The following is a 24,568-nucleotide window of genomic DNA, read 5'->3' as shown; positions in this document are numbered from 1 at the left end:
TAAGAAATCAGATTGATTCAGACTGGCAATCAAATATTTAAAGTAGTTTTCTTCCAGTCTGAGTAAATAAGGTAACATGGTAAGCTTCTTAAGAGGAATTTATTGATTAGCAGTTTAGCCCACAGAAGGCTCATTTCTTGCATGTGGTTCAAAGGAAGGATGGCATGTACAATCCACAGTTGAGGAAAACTACTGATTCTTCTTTCTTCTCCCTGACAGTGGGCTTCTCACATATCAAGAGGGCAAGGAAATGACTCTTACATTGTTGGCTGGACTTTGTAAGTCAAGGGTTTAGAGAGTTATAACACCTAAATGGTAAACACTGTCATTAAATTAAAACACGAGGATGATGGTAAATAATGATAATAAAGAGGTGGATAATCTAATCTAATAATTTAAGATACTCTATGATTACCTGATTTATCACTGACAATGGGACCATTAATCAACAATCATCCTTTAAAAGGAGAAAAAAATATCAATCCTGCAAAGTTGGGATCAGGCAATATCTACTGGATTCTAAAATAAAGCAAATGTGTTTGTGTGGATGAATTTACTTGGTTTTTAGAGGTGTGCCAAATCATATGTGTTTGAGCAGATTAATGATTGTGAGAAGCCTCAAGGAGGGGAAAAAACAAAATAGGAGAAGGCTCCTTCTTTAAGACAGGATAGCAGGGGCAGCTAGGTGGTACAGTGGATAAAGCACTGGCCCTGGATTCAGGAGAACCTGAGACACTTACTAGCTGTATGACCCTGGGCAAGTCACTTAACCTTCATTGCCCCACCAAAAAAAAAAAAAAGAACCATCTTCAGGACACATTGAAACCATCCATTCTGAGCCATCATCAAACTTCTTGTTTGCCAAAGCTGTGTGTGTCAACCAAGAATTAGCATGGCTGGAGCAATGGTGTCCATCTGCCCTGTGTGGAGGGACCTGTCAGCGGGTTTGCTTGTGGACATGGAGGTGGAATTGAGCTGATAGCAATGCTGGGGGAGAATTAGGAAGATATAAAAGAGAGCCATTAAGGGACCATAAAGTGGGAGAAGGGCATGAATAAGGTGGAGAGAGAGAGAGGGGAAAGAAGCTTAAGAGGAAGAGTTTGTGTCTTCAATCTTGGTGAAAAAGAAGGGAAGGGGAAAATGGAGAGAAAGAACCAAAAGTATATTGTAACTCTTTCCACCTCAAACTCTCAATAAACTCATGTAACTCCCTGTCACCTCCAGGATCAAATATAAGAATCCCCTGTTGTCATTCAAAGCCTAGCCCTCCCCCAACCTTTCCAGTCTTCTCATATCCTATCCAGCCTTTGACAAGGGCCTTCTTGCTATCATTCCTCATGTAAAAAATTCCAACCCTGAACTGTGCATATTTTCTCTGGCTTTCCCCCATCACATCTCCATTCCCTGGCTTTCCTCAAGTTCCAGAAGCCTTTTGTGAGCCTTCTTAATTTTACTGTCTTCCCTCTCTGGATTAGTTCCAGTTTATCCTGAATATAGCTTGTGTGTACCTAGTTGTTTACATGTCATCTCCCCATTAGACTGCAAGTTCCTTGAGGGCAGGGACTGTCTTTTCCCTTTCTCTGTATCCCTAGCACTTAGCACAGTGTCCAGTACATAATAGGTGCTTATAAATGCTTGCTGATCGAATGACTGAAGAGAAAAAAATACAGACAGAATGAGATTAGGGATAGTTTTTGGAAACTTTTAATAAGGAGGGAACCCCTTCAGTAATTGGATATGTGAGCATGGTGTTCTTCCCTTGATCTGTGCCTGGAAATGCCACTGACCTCCTGGGTCAAAATGAGTTGTGTATGTGGGATGATCATGTGCTTGTCTGTTTCTCCCCTGTGCTTACACTGAAAAAAAGGTTTATCTGAAATCTCAAAAGCTTTGATTCTGATTGCTTTAAGACTTATGGGCAAGCTGCTGGACATCACTGCCCTGAAACTGCCTTCATTGGGCTCAGTTTTCCTGGGGGTTTTTTATTCTCTTGGTGTTGCCTAATGGGATGGGCATCACCACTGTTTTCAATCACCAACCTGGACAATGAAAATTTCCCTCTTCCAGCTAGAGCCTGGCTGTTCCAAACCTCCTTTTCCCCTCGAGCCTAACCTTTCAAACCACACCCCAGATTCCCTGCTCAGAACAAGGTACTCATTGTGAAGAGTTCTTACTTCAGTCCAAGTAAGAAGTCTTTCCTCTGGAGTTTTCAAAGCTAAACCTAATGAATAATCCCATATTCCCAAGGTAGTTAATCAGAAAGCAATCCTTTAGGGTTGAACTCTGGGCTTTTTTAAAAAACTGAATATTTCTAGAGAACATCTGATGGTCTGTCAGAGTGTGCAAGAGTCAGCAATTTTGGGACACCACCAATGCTAACATTTGCTGTGTGGCTTCTGGCAAATACTTCCCTTCTCTGTGTACCTTTTTTTTTCATCTGTAAAAAAAGGGGACTTATAAGAAGAATAGCTCCTATGATGCAGTCATTAGATTTTTACCTCTGGAAGGGACCATGGAGATCAATTGATTCAACTAAGGTCCAGCAAAGATGGGATTTGCCCAAATAGCAAATCAAACCAACTTGCAAGTGGGAATCTCCACAGCATGAGTTCCCTGGCAGGCTCTGAGGGTTGGCAGGGAGCTCTTTGGAAGAGAGTCGTCCACCTTTTTGGGCCGGGTCTGAGCTTTCCTTCAGAAAAGCACTCTTGGACTCATCCCATCTACCACTGACCCAATGCTTTCCGTCCCCCTCAGTACCTAGTATAGTCTTTAGTATCTCGGTTACTCAGAATGCCTCTTCCACAGCTTTGTTGTCCTTGTGAAGGAGGTGCTTCATAAAGCTGGAAAGCTTTATGTAAATGTGAACTCTTCTCCATTTTCTCAGGTGGTCTCCCATCTCATCTCTCCAACTAGACTGTCCACTCGTGGAAGGTATGCTGCAGACCTTCTATAATGCCCACAGTGCTCAGCAGGATCCCCTCACCCAACCCCCTCCACCAAGACCTTGTTTAGTTGGAATAAATTCAAGGTTCTGTTTTATTGCCTATTTAAAGTGGGGGACGTACTGGGCAGAGAGGGTAGGTAGTATCTTAAGAGGTAATTGTTTTGGGGCAGCTAGGTGGCACAGTGGATAGGGCACTGGCCCTGGAGTCAGGAGTACCTGAGTTCAAATGCGGCCTCAGACACTTAACACTTACTAGCTGTGTGACCCTGGGCAAGTCACTTAACCCCAATTGCTTCACTAAAAAAAAAAAAAGAGGTAATTGTTTCCATCACTTTGTAGTAATGATATTTTGAGAAATTAATTGGATGTATTTCATTGTACAAATACATCTATTGTGGAGGGGTGTGTGTACGTGTGTGCATGTGTGTGTGTGTATGTGTGTTCATGGAGTAGGGGATGGGGGAGATGGGAGTGGGAGAGAGAAAAGGAAGGAACTATGACAGGAAAAGAAATTGCACATTTCCTTTGCAAAATTTTAAAGGGAGATAAATACACACACACACACACATATATGAGGGGTGTGTGTGTGTGTGTGTGTATGTATGTATGAATGAGTAAATCCTATATACCTGTCAGTGCAAGAAGAAAGAAATGGGTGTCTTTAACTGACCAGTGCCAGATGTCCTAAGCCCCAGTCAGTCTGCCCAGCCAGGAGGCACTGCCTGTGGCCAAAGAAGGTGGCTATGCAAACAATCAGCCAATGTTTGAAACACGGCTGCATTTTTTTTAGAAAAGAATGTTTTCATCAGAAAACCTTGGATGGGCATAAAAATGAATGCTGACTTGATAGAATCAGTCTTTTTGGATAGAAGCAATCTGGGGGACAGTGGAAAGAATGCTGGATTTGGAAGTCATGAGGCCTGGGTCTCACTTTGCTACTTACTACCTGTCTGACCTCAGCAAACTTTTCTGTACCTTAGTTTCCTCATCTGTAAAATGAGGAGTTGGCTTATATGAGCTCAAAGGTCCCTTTCCAGTTCAGGATCCTATGACTGGTGAGCTTTTTATGTTGTTCACCCTGAACACGTAACTTTGCCTTTCTCGGTCTCATCTATAGAAGGGGGTTAGACCGTTTCATCTTTGAGGGTCTTTCCAGTTCTAAACGGTGGTCCTATGATTTTGTGTTAGGACATGAATTGGTCTAGTTTAAATGAAAGGATCAACTGTCCTCCTCCTCTGGGAGGTACACCCAGAATCCTGGACTCAGGCCCAGGAGAAGAAGTAATATCAGATTCTCATCCTGTGTGTGGCACTTCCAGACGGCCCTGGAAGACCTGAGTGTGCAATGGGTTTCCTTTGCCTGAGAATCTGTGGGGCCCTTCCTGTGAGGGCCCTGCACCAGGCTTCCCACAGGCATTCCAAGGGTATTGCTCAGTCATGCAGTCATGGGAAGAAGCGCAAAGATCAGGTGTGTGGCCCTAATGAAGAGGTTTTTTTTCTTCCTACCAAACATGTCCATGCCACTGGACAGACAAAGGCTAAAGAGGTCACCGCCTCGGAAAAGCAATCAACAGGGCAGCCAGCCTCTTTCACCACCCTTCTCATGATGTGAAATATCTGGTAGTGTTTCCAGAGGGCTGTGAGCCAGGTCTGCTTAGACTGGGCTGGCCACTCATCTCTTCAGGAATAAAAGGACGCAATGCTTTAACAAGAAATATGGGGCATGATTTCCTACAGGAGCCTCAGGTAGGATTCAGACCAGTTGTGGGAGAACAGGTAGACAAAGCAACCTAACAGACTAGGATTTCCTGCCCAGTCCCTCTGAACATCAGCATGACAAAGATGCATGATGCATGGAGGACTCTGGCTAATGAACTTTTAATTGCTGTTTGCATCCAAATGCTTCAGCTCTCTAGAAACCTCCTCCTCCTCTGCTGCTTCTGCTTTTCTTTTTTTAATTTCCCACTTTCATAAATCTTGAGGGAAGCCTCAACAGCCTGAAAATAACAATGTGGACCTGGAGACAACTTGGGGGCTTTCTTTTTTTTTTCCTCATGCAGGCATTTCCTAAATATCCAGCTGGTACCAGAGACAAGGGGATAGAGAAGGGAAAGATGGGGAATTGCCAGGCCATTTTCTCCTCCATCTAGGCAAGACACATGATGAGACCCAGAAATCAATCATACATTTTTTTCATCAACTTAGTTTAAATGCCATCTGCTGGCAGATCTTTTAAATCCAACTGGGTTTTGGTGAAATTTTTTTTTTTGTGAGGCAATTGGGGTTAAGTGACTTGCCCAGGGTCACACAGCTAGTAAGTGTTAAGTGTCTGAGGCTGGATTTGAACTCAGGTACTCCTGAATCCAGGGCCGGTGCTCTATTCACTGTGCCACCTAGCTGCCCCTTGGTGAAATCTTAATGAAGGCAACAGTTTTTTCTGTCACTCAAGGGAGGTGGTGGTCATCGAGGCCGGATTGCATACACAGCTATTCTGTGGCTTTTGCTATAAGAATCCACAGCATTCATCAATGATAGTCTGTCCCAAGGCACAAATAGGCTGAGGGGATCTTCAGTAGATGAGATGGAGAAAGTCTCACATAATCACAGAATGTTAGAGCTGAAAGGGACCTTATAGGTCCTCTAACCTATACATGTGGAAATAGAGTCAGAGAGGTTTTCAACTAACTTCCCCCAAGTCATACAGAGAATAGTAAGTGGTAGAGGCAGGGTTAGAATCCAGGTTTTTCTGACTCCTAGCCCTGTGAATTTTTATTATGTTAGATATTTATGGCAGTAACAAGGAAGAGAAGCTGCTTAAAGCCTCTTTTCCTCAGTAAAAACTAACCACTACATAACCACTTATTTCTAAAATGAAAAAAAAAATTAGTTGGCTCTCCATCAAGTTGTGAATTGTTGAAGTAAAATAAGATTCTGCAGAGGTAACTAGGTGACCCAGTGCATGGAGTTCAAATCCTGCCCCAGATACTTCTAAGCTTTGGGGCTTTGGGCAAGTCCCAACCTCTCTCAGCTTCAGTTTCCTCATCTGTAAAATGAGGATAATAAGAATAGCACCTCCCTCCCAGGATTATTGTGAGGATCCAATGAGATGACATGTAAATCACTTTTCAAATCTTAAAGTATTATGTGCTAGCTATTGTTGTTATTCTGATGATTAACATTAAGAGGCACTGGGGCAGCTGGGTGGCACAATGGATAGAGCACAGGCCCTGGATTCAGGAGGACCCGAGTTCAAATCCGGCCTCAGACGCTTAACACTTACTAGCTGTGTGATCCTGGGCAAGTCACTTAACCCCAATTACCTCACCAAAAAAATAAAATAAAATAAAATAAAACAAAACAAACATTAAGAGGCACTTTTACATTTAGAAACTTGTGTGCACTGTGCTTCCTGGATTGCCTGTTGTATATTCCATCACATTCCCCAGAGTCAGAAAATATGTCATAGTAATTAATGCTTAGGAAATGAGGTATCTTCCCTACGAGCACTGACTTAGTTATTCCCATGAAGCACAGATCCTGCACTACCGATGACCCTATATATGTTTTTGGTGGCCATTGGAGCCTTTCTTCATTTATGGAAGGGAAAGGGGTGGGGGAAGCTTGAAAACCAATTCTTTTTCTTTTGGTTTGCAAGGTTTCTTGGGCTCTTAGCACATATAATTCGGCTCAGATTGTTAGCACAAATACTTTCAATGTCTGTGCTATGTACACAATGATGTATTTTGACAACGATTTTACTGATCCATTTTCACCTTCTTGTTCTGCCAGCTATTTCCTCCTAGACCTCCCTAGGGAGGGGAGAATTCAAAAGAGGGAGGGAAGGCAGCAGTGGACAAGGGGAAAGAGGAGGGCAGAGAGGAAAGAGAGGCACTAGGAGGGAGCCAGAGCAGCAAGAGGGGAGCAAAAGGGAAGTGGGAGAAAGGATAGGGGAGAAGACAGAGTGGGACAGGGAGGGTGAGAATAAGTGAGGCACGGGACTAGCTAAGAAGGGCCTTTGACATTAAGCAGACTGAGCAGGGAGTGCTGATGCTAGAGAACCTGAATAGAACATTTTTGAAAGTCCTTTAACTACAAATGGTCCATCCAACAAGCTACTTGGTTTGTTCTCATTTGCCAAGATTTCCACCAGCCTCAAGATTTGTTCTTTGGGTACATTCCTGTGGGTTTCCAGGCCTCTCTTTAAAAGCTGGAGGTAGTCCACACCTCAGACTCCGATAAACCTTCAGTTCTCTGAGCATTCTCTCAGAAAAGAATTATTCGTCCACTCCTGCCTAGGTAGGTCTGCCCAGAGATGTTTCCCAGAGGCCTAGGGGCTGTGCTGGCAGAGGGCACCTCTTCAAAGGGTCAATGATACGGCCAATTCTGTGTGTGCCCCTACCAAGGTCAGGCATCTTTGCCAGGAGATCTAGAAGCAAAAAGGTGTGAAAATGTAACAGGGGAATTAGGGGAAAGTGCTTACCTGGGAAAGGAATGGGGCCCAGGTTAAACAAATTTGGAAAGTTATAGACCATCATAAGAGTGTTGTTATATTTATGTAAACCAGAGTTTATACATTTTCTTTAAGAAAAAAAAAGAATTCAAAGCAAAGTATTTTAGCTTTAAAAAATATCCTTTTGGGACAGAGAGAGAGAGAGAAAGAGAGAGAGAGAGAGAGAGAGAGAGAGAGAGAGAGAGAGAGAGAGAGAGAGATCTTGAAAACATCAGGATTTTAAATGTAAGGATTTTGTCATTCAGGCATTTGATTGGGTCCCAGGGAATTACCTACATTCAAGCTATACTTGCCTGGGGCCATATACACTAATTCCACTTCCAAATATCTGTCTCTGGGTTGGCAGCTCAGTCCTCTTTCCCCATTAGCACTGCCTACGCTCTTAATTAAGCCTCCCCTTTCTCTTTACCTGTTTGGGGTTCAGCCAGTTACTTACGTGATACACCTTGCTGGATAGAATTAGAACGGAAGAGAGTCGGAGGAGTTTTTCTGCCCAGTCTCTTTAACAAGTGATCCCGCTCATTCAAGCTGTAAGGAAATCAAACGTGGGTCAGTTTTCAGCTCCTTTAAGTACATCTCAGAGGTACTTGCAGAATAACTTCAGGTTGTAAAATAAAACAGACAAGGGAGAGGAGGGGAAAGCAAGCTTCTCCACATCAAGAGAAGTGCCTTTTTCCACAAGTTGTTCCTCTATTTACAATAGATGCGATTGTGCCATGAAATCTGTTAGTACATTTCCCTCTCTTCTTTAAAAAGCTTCTCTGTTATATGTTGGCCTGACACACAGCCCTGCTCTTCACCTTCCACTTCATTAATGGGTACTACAAATGCCCTTTTCATACCAGTTCTCAGGACACCATGGAGAGGAGGGAAGATGAATTTCTTTGCTCCTGCCTTTGTGAATATCAAGTCATGAATGGCAGCAGTTCAACCTTCCTCATTGCTTGTCTTTTTTTTTGGGGGGGGCAGGGCAGTGAGGGTTAAGTGACTTGATCAGGTCACACAGCTAGTAAATGTCAAGTGTCTGAGGCTGGATTTGAACTCAGGTCCTCCTGAATCCGGGGCCAGTGCTTTATCCACCACGCCACCTGGTTGCCCCACGTTGCTTGTCTTTTGAAAGGCCCAATCCACCCTATACCTAATCAAGAGAAATTTCTTTCTAAAGAACTCACTTCTTGTGTTCAGATCCATAACACCTGAAATCAAAGTGAATTTTTGTCTAAGCCACAAAGATATGAATCATCGTCATCATTTTTGAAAATGACCCCTCCCAAGGTGTCCTGACTTTGGACCAACATAGGAGTTATGGTCCAAAGTGGTTACTGTTACTGACCTGTTTACTTAAAAACCAAAAAGGCTTTCAAACAGCTCTATAGCCTAATGAGCTTTGTCATCTTCCTTCTAGGATGTCATTAGTAACAACAGTAATAACATTTATAAGGTGCTTTTAAGTTGCTTTGTGGTACCATGATCTCATTTGAGTCTCACAACAGCCCTGTAGGTGCTATTGTTTCCACTTTAAAGATGGGAAACTGAGGTTCAGGGAAGTCCGATACTAGCATATGAGAGACAGGATTCAAATCTAGCTCTTCCTGACTCCCAAGTCCAGTTACTTAATCAAGTCTTCTGATGACTGGGCTAGGCACACTGTCTCCAGTCCTGAATTCCTTAAGTCTGGGAGTACTGGTGGAGGCTTTACTCAAAGATTCTTTTACGTGCAAGTCAAAAGGGCCCCAGACCACACTTTCAGGCCTCGAGGGTCAGGAGTCTCATAATTCATACACAAAAGTGTCATTTCCCTCTAGCCAAGTAGGCAGAATGTCTTCAATCAATCTCTGGGGGTTCTACTCCCAGTCTTTCTCTTAGAGCTAGGAATCCCCAAGCCCAGGGCCTGCAAGAGTATGGTTGTGGTTCCAGGGTCAGTCTTTTTTTCCTTTCCTTCTTTTCTCTTAAAGAGTTGCTCAAAGTCTGTCTGGCTTTGGGATTTTACCTTCCCTCCCCTGATCAGGAAATGAGGTGTGCTCTGCACTTCGGTATCCAGAACAAACTATTTTGTAGTTATTGTCTTGGATAAGATCACAATGTTTAATTCATCACCAATTAAAAGGAAGTCTGGGCTCAGTGGAGCCAGGCAAAATGTTGGAGGGCTGATGAGGCCAAATGCTTTCTCTATGCCATCACACAGGCTTTGCCTTTTCTCTCAAATGATTTTTCCCCTTCTTCCACTGGCCAAATTAATCTCAGTGGACCCTGCTGAGCACCTGCCCCTGACCACAGTGACCCTCAGATAAATGAGGAGCAAGCATGTTCAAGTTTGCCTGTCCCCAAGCTGCCTGCCCCTGTGCAGACTTCGGCAGCTTCCAGAGCTTTCTGGTTTCAGGAAATGGAAAGTTTTAGAAAGGGCCTGTCGCCCTCCCTGCCTGACCCAGCATGAAAATGGCTTAGATCCATTCCCAGAACACAGGCCAGATCCGAAAGCAGCAAGGCAGCCTTGTGAATTCTTGTCCATGCTTGAGGCTGCAGGGTTCACAAGAGGCATTTGGAGCCTACCTAAATGTAAGAGTCATGCTGGCCCATCCTGCCCTCCTACCCCATCACCCCTCAAGGTCATGCTATCCCAGGGTAGGGCATATGACTCTTAATCAAAGGCTAACTTTGACTTTTCTAGGAGAGGAGAGGAATGTGGGCTTATCATGTGCCCCTTTCTATTCTCCCCCCCACCCAGTGAGAGCTCAGATCCCCAGAGCTCCTTCCAGTACCGTGGCATCATGAAAACCATTTACTCCCAGGCAGAAAGCCATCTGATGGACTCCTTAGCCCTGTTTTCTTCATATGAATGCTTCTTAACTTGGTTTCTCTAAACAGTCAGCATTGTTCTTTCTCCCTCATGCCCCCACTTGGAAAGTGCCACGGGCTTGGAGATCAAGCATCAGAATGCAAACTCAGGATTTTTCCCATGGCTCAACATCTCACAAACCCCTTCCCTAAGGACTTTTTAAGTAACTTGTGGATTGGGGAGGAAAAAAGCTTTTGTTTTCAGGTTTTGGAAATGGTTCTTAAATATTTCAATATGGAGTTATGGAAGAAAAGTAAGTTGCCTGTACCTTTTGACCATGATCCCACTACTGGGCATACGTCCCAAGCAAGTCAAATACAGGAACAAAGGTTCAATAGATGCCAAACTGGGAACAAGATGGGTGCCTGTTATGATAATTAACACTTATACAGCACCTGATGTTTGCCAGGTCCCATGGTAAGCACTGTTACAAATATTATGTCATTTGATCCTCTCAACAACCCTGGGTGGGGGGATAGATACCATCATTACTCCCATTTTATAGTTGAGGAAATTGAAGCAAACCGAGGTTAAATGACCTGCCAAAGGTCACAGCTTTTAAGTACTGAAGGCTGGATTTGAACTCAGAACTTTTTGACTCTAGGCTCAGGGCTCTATCTACTGAGCCACTGAGATGCTGTTGATTGGGAGACTGGCTGCAAAAATGATGGTATATGAATAAAGTGGAAGATATTTTGTAGCAAGGACTGAATATGAGCTATTCAGAGAAACCCACTTATAATATATAAGCAGAACCAAGGGAATAATATACATGACTACAACAATGCAAAGGAGAGGATCATTAAAGGATTCTGATAGGGGCAACTAGGTGGCACAGCAGATAAAGCACTGGCCCTGGATTCAGGAGTATCTGAGTTAAAATCTGACTTCAGACACTTGACACTTACTAGCTATGTGACCCTGGGCAGGTCACTTAACCCCCATTGCCCCACAAAAAAAAAAGAAAGAAAGAAAGAAAAAGAAAAAAAAGGATTCTGAATTCTAAGTAATTGAAAAATCAAATGATGATCTTGAAGAATAGATAAGGAACAAATCTCCATCCTCCTGGTAGAGATGTGGGGGACTACCAGGACAGAATATCATATACATTGTTGGACAGAGTGACTATTGCATGTTTTTGCTTCATTTTCTTTTTCCCAAGAAAGAAAGGGATCAATCCAAATAGGAGTTTGGAAATGACTTATAAAGATAGAGCATCAATAAAACATTTTAAAATAAGTCTACAAGTATTCAGTGAGTGCCTACTACGTGCTAAGTGCTGGGAATACAAAGATAAAATGAAACAGTGCCTGATCTCAAGGACCTTATGTTCTATGGTATATCAGGAAAGCTCTCAAAGTGTGTAAACAACAGCACACTAGAGGTGTCAGAGGCACCCATTTCCTTTATCATCAAGTCATAATCTGTCCATCAGTTCCCATTATGAATCACCCACTGAAATAACAGGCAATTCCCTGTGTGCTATGAAGGAAGAAATTGATTTGGTTCAAATAAAGCATCCCATGTCAGAAAGACATTCGTGTCAATGTACCTTAGTGGTGACGGAGTCATGTGGGCTATCCTTGATTTGCCTGTCCAGAGGGGATGTAAGTGGTTTCTGTCTATGCTTTCTCTGTTGGTGTGCCTGGATCCAATGGCATTACAAATATTCAACATGCATTAAATCACCCAGTGATGATCGTTGGTGCTCCTCAGTAATAATGCTGAAAGCCAGCCAGAGAAGATATTTTCCTACCAAAGACTCTGTAATGGACTGAAAGGCAACCAGCAACTGTGGCATTTGAGGCAAGCAATGAGACAAATCCCACTGACATGGACAGGGATGGAATTAAAATCTCAGGAGGAGACTTTGTGTACAAGTCTCTGGAGGGGGAGGGGGACAGAAAAACGGAAGGGGACCCAGGCCACTGCTCTGTGTGAGGGGGACAGACTATGGCATCACACAGAGCTTGCCTTGGCCCAACCACCGAGAGAGAAAGCTTCCTGTCTTCTGGTGGTTGTTGCTTGTTGTTGTTTAGTCCTGTCTGAGACCCTGTGGACTTTGGTCCCTGGGGTTTTCTTGGTAAAGATATAAAGAGTGGGTTGCCATTTTTTCCTTCAATATGTCCCCATTTTACAGATAAGGGACTGAGGCAAATAGAGGTTAAGTGATTTGCCCAGGGTAACAAAACTAGTAAGTGTCTGAGGCTGGATTTAAAGCCAGGTCTCCTTGACTCGAAGCCCTGTGCTCTATCCACTGCTCCATCTAGCTGCTCCTTCCTTCTGGTAATTTCCCTTTTTTTTTTTTTTTTAAATCATTATTCTTGCTAACTAGGTTCTAAGCTCAGTGTTGTTACTCAACATCTTGTTCCATTTCTGGTCCTAAGATGGCCTAGGGATAGTAACGTGCTTTCATTTTTAAAAATTAGTGCTATCATTAGTGCTAACACATGAGTGTTTTGGTGGCATAACAAATTTTGAGCTGGGAGGGACCTAAAGGAGTCATTCTAATCCAATCTACCAATGACCTTGTTTTATAGAACAGGAAAAGGAGTGACTTTTGTTAGCAAGCTGTCCTTAGGAAATCACAAATGCACCCTGGCTCACAATGAGCAAATCTGCTGAGCATGATGGGAATGATTACAACTGGACTTTGGGATTTTTGCTCAGTAGCCATTCTTCTCTGACAGGAATCACAGCTGAAGCAGCAACAGCTCAAACTTACTTTTTTTTTTTTTAAAGGAATACCACCTGCACTTCTCAATTAACTGATGGTGACTGGAAAGCAGATGGTTTGGAAAGATTTACTTGAGAAGTCACTAAGCCTGACATCTCCTTGCTCTCAAACAGGATCAGAAAACCTAAGGAACCCCAGGCAAAGAAAAACTATTGTTTTTAAAGGCCTCCAGAGAATAATATTCCATAGTGGCTCGGTGGCCTATATCCTTTAGTAGCCAGGAAAAAAAGTGGGCTAAAGCAGGGACTTACCAAAGCCAAGTACAGGTTACCTTGGCAGTAAGAGACCAAAAAAAAAAATGTAGGAATTCTATCTGTAACAATGTATTCATTGAAGCTTCCAAAAGTACTATGTTAATAGTTATTAGTAATCTGCTACATTTTAAACCCTTTGAAGTCTGGAGCTATATCTTATTTAACTTCATACCTCCCTTGTTGCCTAAGATAGCCCCTTGTGGTCAACAAATATTTGTTGACTATAGCTAGCATTTATATATCACTTTAAAGTTTGCAAATGGCTTTACAAATATTATTTTATACTCACAACTACCCTGGGAAGGAGGTACTATTATTACTCCCATTTTCCAGATGAGGAAACTGAGGCAAGCAGAAGTTAAGTGACTTGAGGGCTAAGGGTCACACAGTCTATAAATAGCTGAGTTTGAATTTGAACTTGGGTTTCTTGATTTCCATTCCAATACTCCATCCATTGTGCCATGCAGCTTCTGCTGTTTATGAAGGACTGATTCTCTGCAAACCCATACACATTCCACCCTTCTTTTAAAACCTGCTTTAATACTTATCTCCTCCAATAAGTTTACCTTTCATTGTGCAGCTCTCAGGCTTAAAAAAACCAATGGTCTTGTATTACTATTATGATGAACCAAACTTCCTCTGCCTGTCTTACGAAGCTCCCCCAAAACCCGCTCCACCCTTCACATTCATTTATTTCTCTTGCTCCCCAACCTAAACCTTAGACCTAGTCAAGTTATTCTTCTCACTGTCATGTGAACACATTACTTTTCTTCCAATCCCTTTTCCTTCTCTCGGGTTTTTGCCGCCACCCTTGAATGCCCTCCCTCTGACCTATCCAAATCAAATTCACCCTCCAAAGTTGAGCTCAGTTCTCACCTTCTCCATGAAGTCTTCTCTGAAATTTCCAGTCCTCACTGATACTCTCTCCTCCTTGGAATTTCTACTTATGTCATATTTATAACTTGTTACCTTATTGTCTTATAGCCATGGCTGATTGTTTTATGTGTGTTCGTCTGAAGGAACCCCTGAGGTCATAGGGTTGACTTCATGACAGAGTTAGGAACTCTTCTTTAATACCCTTGAACAAGTGACATTTACAATCTCAGAACCAAAAGAGATCTCAGAGATCATTTACCAAAGTTGGCACCTGAAGAGGAACTCTATGGTATTCCTGATATGGGATCAAGCCATCAATGGAAGGCTTCTAGAGTATGGAAAGCACCCTCTACCTCTCCAAGACAGCCCATTCATTAAGTCACTTTTCCTTGTCAGGGACTTGGTATTGTTGGGGTTTTCCCCATTTCTCTAAGCCAGACACTGTCAGTTCTTCAAAAGATCCTTGTGTGGTATAGTTTCATGTCCCCGCACAAGCCTGGTCATCTCCCTGTGGAGTTTGTCAGTGTCCTTAAAATTGAATGCCCAGGAGTGACTATAATACTCTGGATACAGTCCCACTAGGGTGAGGTTAAAGGAGGATTATCACATCCCTTTTCTGCATGTGTTCCTTCAGTTAATACAGCCAAAGGCATTCTTTCACTAGTTTCTTACCTGCTATGTCAAATTGTTGTTGACTTTGATGGAGCTTATGCAGCATTAAAATTTATATCTTTGTCATATGACCCATTGTCTAGCCACTTCTTTTCCCATTCTCTGCTTACACAGTTGATTTTTAAAAACTGACTTGTAGTAATTTACATTTATTGCTATTCCATTTTATCTAATTAGGTATGGCCCATTGCTCTAGCTTTCTGATACCTCTTTAGAATCTGTTTTGTGATCCAGTGTATTAGCTCTCTCTCCCAACTCTGCAATTGTGAGAGATTTGCTATTACACCTTCACTCAAGCTATTGATAGGCTAAGGACAGAACCCTTTGACCTTTGGTTTAGCAATCCCCCTTCAGACTAGCACTGATCCATTATTCATTACTTTTTTTGTTTTTGTTTTTTGGGTTTTTTTCCCCCAGGGTAATGAGGGTTAAATGACTTGCCCAGGGTCACACAGCTAGTGTGTCAAGTGTCTGAGGTCAAATTTGAACTCAGGTCCTCCTGAATCCAGGGCCAGTGCTTTATCCACTGTGCTACCTAGCTGCCCCTATTCATTACTTTTTAAGTCCGGTTGTTCAACCAGGTCCAAAGTCATCTAATCTAATATAACTTAATCCATCTCTTTCCACAACACTGTGACCATACTACCTCTTAGCAGGAGCTTAATCTATTCTCTTTGAAATCCCTTTTAAAAAAGTTACAGGATTATAGGATTGCAGATATAGAGGTGTAAGGAAACTCAGAGGCCATCTAGTTCAATTCCTTCTGTTCACAAGGGAGGATGCTGAGACCCAGGGGGGCTAAGAATCTTGTTCAAAGTCACCTAAGTGATAACTATTAATGGTGGGATTTGAACCCAAGTCCTCCAGCTCTAGGGCTATTCCTCTTTCCCCACTGTACCATGAAGCTCAGAGCATGAATTAAGCCTGTACCCCACCTTTAGGAGTTAGGGAGATCAGATTCTCCTCTTTTTCACATTTTGATTGTCTGTAGCCTCTGCTTCTTATTGCCTTCCCTAAGATGCAAGAGGGAAATAAAAAAAGAGAGATTTCTTTTTCAAGAAGCTACCTCAATGATATATTTAGGCAAAGAATATGAGGGGGAAAGTAGGAGTTCTTAAGAACATATCCAGGGATGCAAGAAAATGCCTCCTCCTTACAAGGTTGTGGATTTGTGCATCCTCAAATTAAGAAAGGCTGGTATAGGAAGTGATGTGCCAGAGGCTTGAGAACAAGTCTCTATGGATAGCTACACAAGACAGGCTCTTGCTTTGGATGGATTTGAAAAAGAAAGTTGATACACCCAGTAAAACAACAAGATATCCTTTTGACCTAATAGCCAGGGTTGCAACTTAAATCAATCAATCAATCAATCAGGGTGTAGGTGAGTTGGGGGGGGTGCTTGGTAGGAAAGGAGGTCATAAAGGAATATAAGGCTACCCCCAAGGGACCATGCTGTCCTGTCACTCACTTCCCCAGTCTAGCAGAGATTTCTAAAGATGGCTGCTGTTGAAAAGTAGTACCATATGGCATCTTTCTGGGTTAAAGAAAAACCAATAACTCTCCCCTCACCAAGCTTTTCAACCCAGTTGGTTTCTATGAATTCGTTTTCTATTTATGTTTCAGTACTGTTTTTCCCTTTCGAAATGGTGCTAATAAATGCTATCTAACTATTGCATTTAAGAGGGGTGGGTGAGAAGAAACTCAAATACATCTTTCCTGGAGGCACATTACCCAAGGGAGATTTAGTCTATTACAGGCAGTACTGTTTTTGACCTCATTAGCTGAGCAGGCAAGGTAGGATTTGAATGACAGCCCCAGTGCATACGGAAACCATTGCCTCATGAGTCTTAGAATGAGGTAGTAAGGCTCATCTCAAATGGGGAAGCTGGGTACTCTGAGCCTGGGTGGCTGTGAAAAGGTCAGGCCCTAGTCATAACAGGAGAAAGAAAAGAGAAGTATGACATTTGGGAAAGGAGTAAGTGACCTTGAGATGCCAGGGACAAGATACTGTGGTGGTAGGCAAGGGGTGACAGTAGAAAAACTCCAATGGCAATAGATACTTTTGGGAATAACAGGAGAAAATAGAATCTCAAGGGAAGGCAACATGTTTAAAAAGCCAATGGTCATGGCCCAGAGGCTGCTCTAAAAGAAGAAGGTACAATTGTACCTGTGCAACTGTATCTGCAAGTGATGAAGGTGCATGAGGAAGGGCAGAATGGTCTTGTGGCTGGGGGCTGGACTTGGGAGTTAGGAAGACCGGAATTTGAATCCTGCCTTTGGCATTTATGGATTCTGTGGCTCTGTGCAGGTCACTGAACTTCTCATGCCTCAGTTTGGATTTTATGCCCTTAAAAGTCCCTTTCAGTTCTAAATTTATGATTCTATGAGTTGAGAGAGCAAAAGCATGATGTCATTCCTTACCTTCTTCCCCAGGGGGAAAAAATAAGCTGCACCTTATTCTAGGGGTAAGAATATGAGACTGTAGCATCAGCTATAGGTAGGAGAAAGTTGTTTTTGGTGAAGAGAAAAAAGTTCTAGCCTTAGAAGCATGACTGGGACTTAGGGTCGTACATATCAAAGGCTATTCCAGCTAAGATAGTTTTACATGTGATATAGACAGTGCCTGTGACACATCATACTGTACCATGAAGGCTTAGGCCTGCTTAGGTGGAGTTGGGGGCAAAAGATGTTGAAGATCAGAATGCTTAGATCCCCACTTCTTGGTTTTTTTGTTTTTTTGTGGGGCAATGAAGGTTAAGTAACTTGCCCAGGGTCACACAGCTAATAAGTGTCAAGTGTCTGAGGCCAGATTTGAACTCAGGTCCTCCTGCATCCAGGGCCGGTACTTTATCCACTGTGCCATCTAGCTACCCCTAGATCCCCACTTCTAAGGATGTGAAGGGTTTTATCCAAATGTCTTTGGAGCTGTGACTGAAACAGCGTGGGGACTCATTCAGTGTTGATACCAACCCATTCATGCCTTCTCATCCCGCGCAGTTCTAATCCAAGATCTTCCAAGGATCTTCCCCTAAGGATCTGCCCAACACAGTGGAGGCTTTCCCTCTTGTCAAGGTCTTGTTGCATTTTTTTGTGGGGCACTTAGGCCACCCTCTGGCTTTTACTACATGAATGAACGTTACAAAAATGTCAAAGTTGGGATGGACCTCAGGGGTCTTCTGGACCAATCTGCACTTGAACAAGAATTCCAATTTTAATAACTGCTCACCTGTATTTATGTGGCTTTTATGCTTGCAGAGCACTTTGTCTACACTATCTTATTGGTCCCTATAATTTTGTGAGGGTATTATTATTGTGACCATTTTTACAGATGAGGGATCTTTCTCCTTGACAAAGCCTTGCAGAAACATCCTAGTAATAAGTAGAATCTACCTGCCAACTTTGATCCATGCACATTTCTTATGTCTTTCATGAGTTCCAGAAGGATCTTGCTAATTGATAGTCAGGTAGAACTCAAAAGAGGCCTGTACTGGTAGCAATGACATCTCTTCCTATTCAATGATTTGTTTGTTGTGGCCAAGATCAAATAAAACAACAATCTGAAGAATAAAAAATAAATGGTCAAATGGAAAAGGAGGTACAAAAAGTGTCTGAAAAAAAATCATTGCTTAAAAATTAGAATTGAGGAAATAGAAGCTAATGATTTTATGAGAAATAAAGATACAATAAAGCAAATCCAAATGAATAAAAAAAATAGAGGGCAATGTGAAATATCTCCTTGGAAAAACATCTGACCTGGAAAACAGATCCAGGAGAGAGAATTTGAAAATTACTGGACTACCTGAAAACCATGATCAAAGAAAGAGCTTAGACATCATCTTCCAGGAAATTGTCAGAGAAAATTGCCCTGATATTCTAGAAGCAGAAGGTAAAATAGGAATTGAAAGAATCCATTGATCACCTCCTGAAAGAGATTCCCAAATGAAAACTCCCAGGAATATTATAGTCAAATTCCAGAGCTCCTAGATCAAGAAGAAAATATTGCAGGCAGCCAAAAAGAAACAATTCAAGTACTGTGGAGCCACAGTCAGGATATCACAAGGTCTAGCAGCTTCTGCATTAAAGGATCCGGGGCATGGAATATGATATTACAGAGGACAAAGAAATTAGGATTACAACTGAGAATCACCTATCCAGCAAAACTGTGTATAATCTTGCAGGGGAAAAATGGGACTTCAGTGAAAAAGAGAACTTTCAGGTATTCTCAATGAAAAACCTGAACTGAATAGAAAATCTGACTTTCAAATACGAGAACCTAGAGAAGCATAGAAAGGTAAACAGGAAAAAGAAATTAAGAGGGATGTTAAAAAGGTTAAACTGTTTACATTCCTACATGGGAAGATGATACATCTAACTCCTAAGAACTTTCTCAGTATTAGGGCAGATGACAGAAATAAATTTAGACAAAGGGAACAGGTGGGAATTGATTATGAAGGAATGTTATCTGTAAAGCATTTATTTTTTATCTTTTTGTGTGTGGGGTGGTTGGAGTTGTGTGACATGCCTGGGGTTGTACAATGGGTGAGTGTCTTGTGTCTGAGGCCGGATTTGGGCTTGGGTCCTCCTGGGTCCGGGGTGGTTGTTTGTCTACTGCGTCACATAGCTGCCCCATGATGACATCTTTAGAGTAAAATTGAGGGGTTAGAGGAGTGCACTGGGGGAGGGGGAAGGGGAGAGGTAGAATGGGGTGAAATCCCACATGAAAGAAACAGGAAAGGGCTTATGGAGTGGGGAGAAAGATGGGAGAGGAGCAGGGCAGTGAATGAGCCTTATACTCATTGGCTCAAAGACCTTTATCTCATCAGAGTTGCTTCAAGGAAGGAATAACACACACACAATTGAGTGGAGTAATCTATCTAACCCTGCAGGAAAGTAGAAGGGGAAGGGGATAAGGAGGGAGGGGTGAAGGAAGGGAGGGCAAATTGGGGGAGGGAGCAGTCAGAAGCAAATCATTTTTAAGGAGGGATAGGGTGAAAGAAGATAGAAAATAGAGTATATAACATCGGAAGTTAATAGGATAAAGGGAAACAGTTAACAATAATAACTGAAAAATTTTTGAATCAGAGGCAAGAGTAATGTAAGATGATGATGACTGATTGATGGATGGATTGATGATGATTGGATGAAGATGGGGACTGACTGATGACAATGAGGATGGATTGATGATGAGGAGGATTGATAATGATAAACATATGGTACTTACTTTGCTGTGCTATGGTGAAGAAAATTCTTTGTCAGGTATAAAGTACTATATAAATGCTATCTATTAATGTTGCAAGAATCAACCTCATGGGTTTATTGTAAGGAAATCTCTCTTTAAAGTATTATATAAACATAGTTTACTATAAAAAAAATGATGAACAGGATGCTATCAGAAAACCTGGAAAGACCTACATGAGCTGATGCAATGTGAAATGTACTGTATACAGAGCAGCAATACTGTAAGATGATCTGTTCTGAATGACTTGCTTACTTTCAGCAATGCAATGATCCAAGACAACTCTGAAGATCCTATGAAAAATGCAGTCCATCTACAGAGAGAGAACTGATGGTGTCAGAATACAGATTGAAGCATAAGTTTATTTGTTTGTTAGTTCCTTTATCTGAAGTTTTGTTTTTGTCTCTTTTCTTTCACAACCTGGCTAATGTAGAAATGTTTTGCATAACTGATGATGTATAGCTTATACTAAATTGCTTGAGTTCTGGGTGGGGGAGGGAGGAAGAGAATTTGATTTAAAAAAATTTGATGTAAAAATTTGTATTTACATGTAATTTGGGAAATAAAACTTAATGGGAGAAAAAAGGAATAAAAAATAAAGTAAAATTGACAAGTGAACAACAAACTGTGTGGAAGAAGAGGATGAAGAAACTTTCACAACATGAAGTCATTTCTATTAGACTGGCTCATTGTGAACTTGGCAGCCACACACAGTCCTCCAGAACAAGAGGAGAGGTGGCTATTTTTCTTCCAGAGATACACTGACCAAGAAAAGGCCCACCCAGAGGATGTTCACCTAAAGATCTTTTCTAAGGACACCGGGAATTGTGCTCCTCTAGGACAACACTAATAATAATGGATTCAGATACAATGAATGCAGCTACTGTTATGGTACTATCAATGCCAGGAATAAATGACTGAAAGAGACCACCACCTGGGGGTGAATTTTGCCAGAGAAGAAGCTCCACATTCATTCATTAGACACAAATATCTTTATGGAATTAAAATGAGCTACTATTGAGGAACTGTCCTTCTGATACAGGGATTAAAGGGCTCCATATACCCCTGAGACCTCCAGGAGTGCATAGGACAGGTCTCTCCTAGGAGATGCAGGGCCAGTGTACGATGAAGCCTAGCTGCAGCTGCCAGCCTAGGGGAGCCACCAGTGGACTTCAAGAAAATGATTGGCTTTGAATTCTGCATCTTTGTGCAGTCTGGCTGATGTAAGTATCTTGTATTTGCTTTGCATATCTTCTATCCATCCATCCATCTATCTGTATATGTACATGTCTCCTACATTAGAATGAAAGTTCCTTGAGGGCAGAAGCTGTTTTGCTTTTATCTTTTTATTCCTAGGGTTTATCACAGTGCCTAGCACACAGAGAGTGCTTAATAAATGCTTGATGATTGATTGTAAGGAATCTCATCATTTTTAGATTATCAAAAAGTATTAATTCAACTATATAGGTCTTTTATTAGGGGATCTTTGTCCAGTGACTCATGAACTTATATGCTGTTAAAACAAATGAAGTCTATTAATAATGATATTCTTCTAATGAAAGAAAGTGGAAGACAAAAGGAAATTACTGGTAACTGGAAATGTGATTCATAAGTTCTCCTAAGAGAAGCAAGCAAAGTAATTGGGAGAACTGATGATATCGTGTGTTTAAAGAAAAAAAAAATAGCATTCTTGAGATCCTTGGCCATCTCCTTTTGCAGTACTTGTGAGAAGCACAAGGAAAGAGACCACTGTGATGGTAATTGGGCAGTTATTACATGAATAGAGTGAGGAAACCTAGCTGAGTTCAAATCCAGCCAGCCTCAGACACTTACTAGCTGCGTGACCCTGGGCAAATCACTTAATCCTATTTGCCTCAGTTTCCTCACTTGTGAAATGGGGATCATGATAGAACCTACCTTCCAGGGCGGTTGTGAGGATCAAATGAGAAAATATTTGTAAGAATGCTTAGCACAATGCCTGGCACACAGATGGCACTATATACGTGCTAACAATGATTATAATTGTTAGTAATATTGTTATTATAACCAATTACTGTGGTAGAATCGAACAAAGGAAAAGTTAAGTCAAACATAAGGGCATATTTCTGAGCCATGGGGGAAACTCCCAAGGGAAGTGGTAGAAGTTTCATCATTGGAGGCACTGAAAATTAAATCAGACAGCACAGTGAATATACATAGGCAAGAAAACGGGCTAAATGATCTAATCGGGTTGTATTTATTTTTTTCTAAAAAACAAAAACCAAAACCCACTATGATTTTTTGGAAAGCTACCTTTCCTAGTTAAATCTTTTCTAGTTAAATGCAAGGAAATTCAAATCAAAGGTGAATTGATATTTTTCCATGAGTGTAAGGATTTTTAGGGGAAAAAGTTATTTTTCTAGGTTCATTAAGGTCCCTTTTTCCTCCCCAGTCCCTTTTGTCTTCTTCCCTCCCCTCCCCCACCAAAACAAACAGGCCTTAGGTCCGGACAACAAACATCTGTCTTTACAAATTCAAATGAGAAGCATCCAAACAAAGAGAATAATTCAAAGCTGGCCACAATGTCCCTCGGGCTCATTTGTTCAAGTAATTAAAAAAAGATGAGCTTCACCACCAATTAACCTACTGAGCACTAATTAACGTTAATGAGGATTCAAGGTGTTTGGCAGAGCCTGACCTCTGTGTCCTCTAGGAGCTCACTGAAGGGCTGATGGCAAGAGCCAGGCTCACCGAGGGGAGGAGCTTAAGGTGGGTGCAGGTGTGAGCTTCAGGCAGTGGCTCCCTGGGAATCATGGGCAGTACTAGGCTGGGAGAGAATTCCACACAAATCTATGAACATATTATCATATAGACATACACAGACAGATGTGTCTGGATGTTATCATGCATATGCACACGGGCACAGATATGCTACGTATGAAATTCTGGTGTTTCAGCCACTGTTTGCAAGCAGTGAACATCCATGAGGTCTGGCATCTAAAGCTCAGCCTGGGCCCTGGAGTAGAACTTTTTGCTGTTCTCATCTTCCAGGAACCACCCCCCCTTCCCACTTTCCACCCCTGCCCTGCCCAAAGCAGATGAACCTATTTATGTTCCCGAAAAATTCCAGTCTACTAACAGTACCACAAATATTTGAAATTATTTATTTTCCCATCATCCCATATGAAGTAATGCAATATGGGCAGTCAAATCCTACTCGGAGCTGTTAAAAAAAAAAGCCCTCTGGCAGGATGATTTGTGGGCAACGCGACTGCCAGCCCATACCTTCCCCGTCTGAATGTACAGCAAACATAAAATAGACGCAGGTCTCAACGACTTGGAGTTGTCATAAAAGGCCCTAGTATCACAGAATGCAGGCTGAGCCAAGAGCAGAGGAAAAGAAATGTATAACGGCTTTTCTCATTGCCTGCAGGACTCTTTCCCAGCACACAGATACCTGAGCTCACTCTCATTCACAGGTGCTAGCTGCATGGCTGTGGCTTAAAAGTCCCTCCTTGCAGAGCTGCCGTGAAAGTCACATTTAGGTGACAGGAACAGCTGAGAAGCAGGAGTCCGGGCTGACATGTTTCCTGGAGCTGAAGCGATTGTCACAGGCTGGACAGTTAAGCATTTTGGCTTTGCTTTCTTGACCATTAACTTGTGATGGATTCCCATTAACCTTTGTAGGCAGTGCTACAATTTCACTATCCATAATCCTGCACCCACTTTTTAAAAAAAATTCATCCCTTTGTTTCTTACTGTCAGGTACTTGGGTTAAATCTCTAAAGGCTTCTCTTGCAAATATGCTTGCACCATCCTTTTTGAGAAAGTTATATTCTTTAAAAGAAAGTGATTTTAGTCAATGGACTCTCAAACTTTTTATAAGGGAACAGGGCCTGTAGGGTGGTTATTTGTAGATATCTCTGGAGAGTTTTAAGAATCTATAGCATTAGCTTTTCAAATTAAAGATATATTCCCCACTGAGCCTGTAAATGGACTAAAGGCATTCCTACAAGTAGTTTTCGAAGCAGATTTAGCAATAGGACCAGAGAAGTGAAGGTTAAGGCAGGAATATAAAAGGAGATGGAGTATTGGAACCTGGGTCTCTGTATCCTACCCCACTTTTCTTGTTTCTATACCATGCTATACCTTTTTAAGAATTCAACACCCTATTGCCTAGTGATAAGAGGCAGCCTAGCATAGTGGATAGAAGATTCCATTTTAGGAGTCAGAAAAACCTGGGTTCAAATCCCTCCCCTGACATACTGGCTTGGGACTGGGTAATTCACATAATTTTGCAGACTTTAAGACCATTATAGCAACCCTCTAAATCTATCAATTGCAGAACAGTTGCTAATCTAGGTTGGTAGAGGGAGTTTCTTCACTGTAAGTTATATACAATGGGAATATTACACAGGTGGACTCCTCAAAATTGACTGGCCATTAGTTATTCTGTAGTAATTCTAATTTAACAGTGATTTGAGAACCACATCTGTAACAAATGGTAGACTAATGTGGTGTCTC

General features: G+C 41.9%; 1 protein-coding gene across 5 annotated transcripts in view; it reads right to left on the bottom strand.

Moving 5' to 3' along the window:
- The window catches only part of ATP8A2 (ATPase phospholipid transporting 8A2), a 787,448-nt gene that overhangs the window by 7,290 nt on the left and 755,590 nt on the right, over positions 1–24,568 (bottom strand). For all 5 annotated transcript variants that reach the window (XM_043998327.1, XM_043998326.1, XM_043998328.1 and 2 more), the window contains one exon: positions 7,891–7,982. In XM_043998327.1, the coding sequence (XP_043854262.1) occupies positions 7,891–7,982 (92 nt within the window). The remainder of the gene's footprint in view (positions 1–7,890; positions 7,983–24,568) is intronic.

Source organism: Dromiciops gliroides, chromosome 3, assembly GCF_019393635.1.
Source record: "Dromiciops gliroides isolate mDroGli1 chromosome 3, mDroGli1.pri, whole genome shotgun sequence".
Taxonomy (NCBI): Eukaryota; Metazoa; Chordata; class Mammalia; order Microbiotheria; family Microbiotheriidae; genus Dromiciops; species Dromiciops gliroides.
Note: the sequence above shows the minus strand (reverse complement) of the source record. Positions and strands in the feature narration are given on the sequence as shown.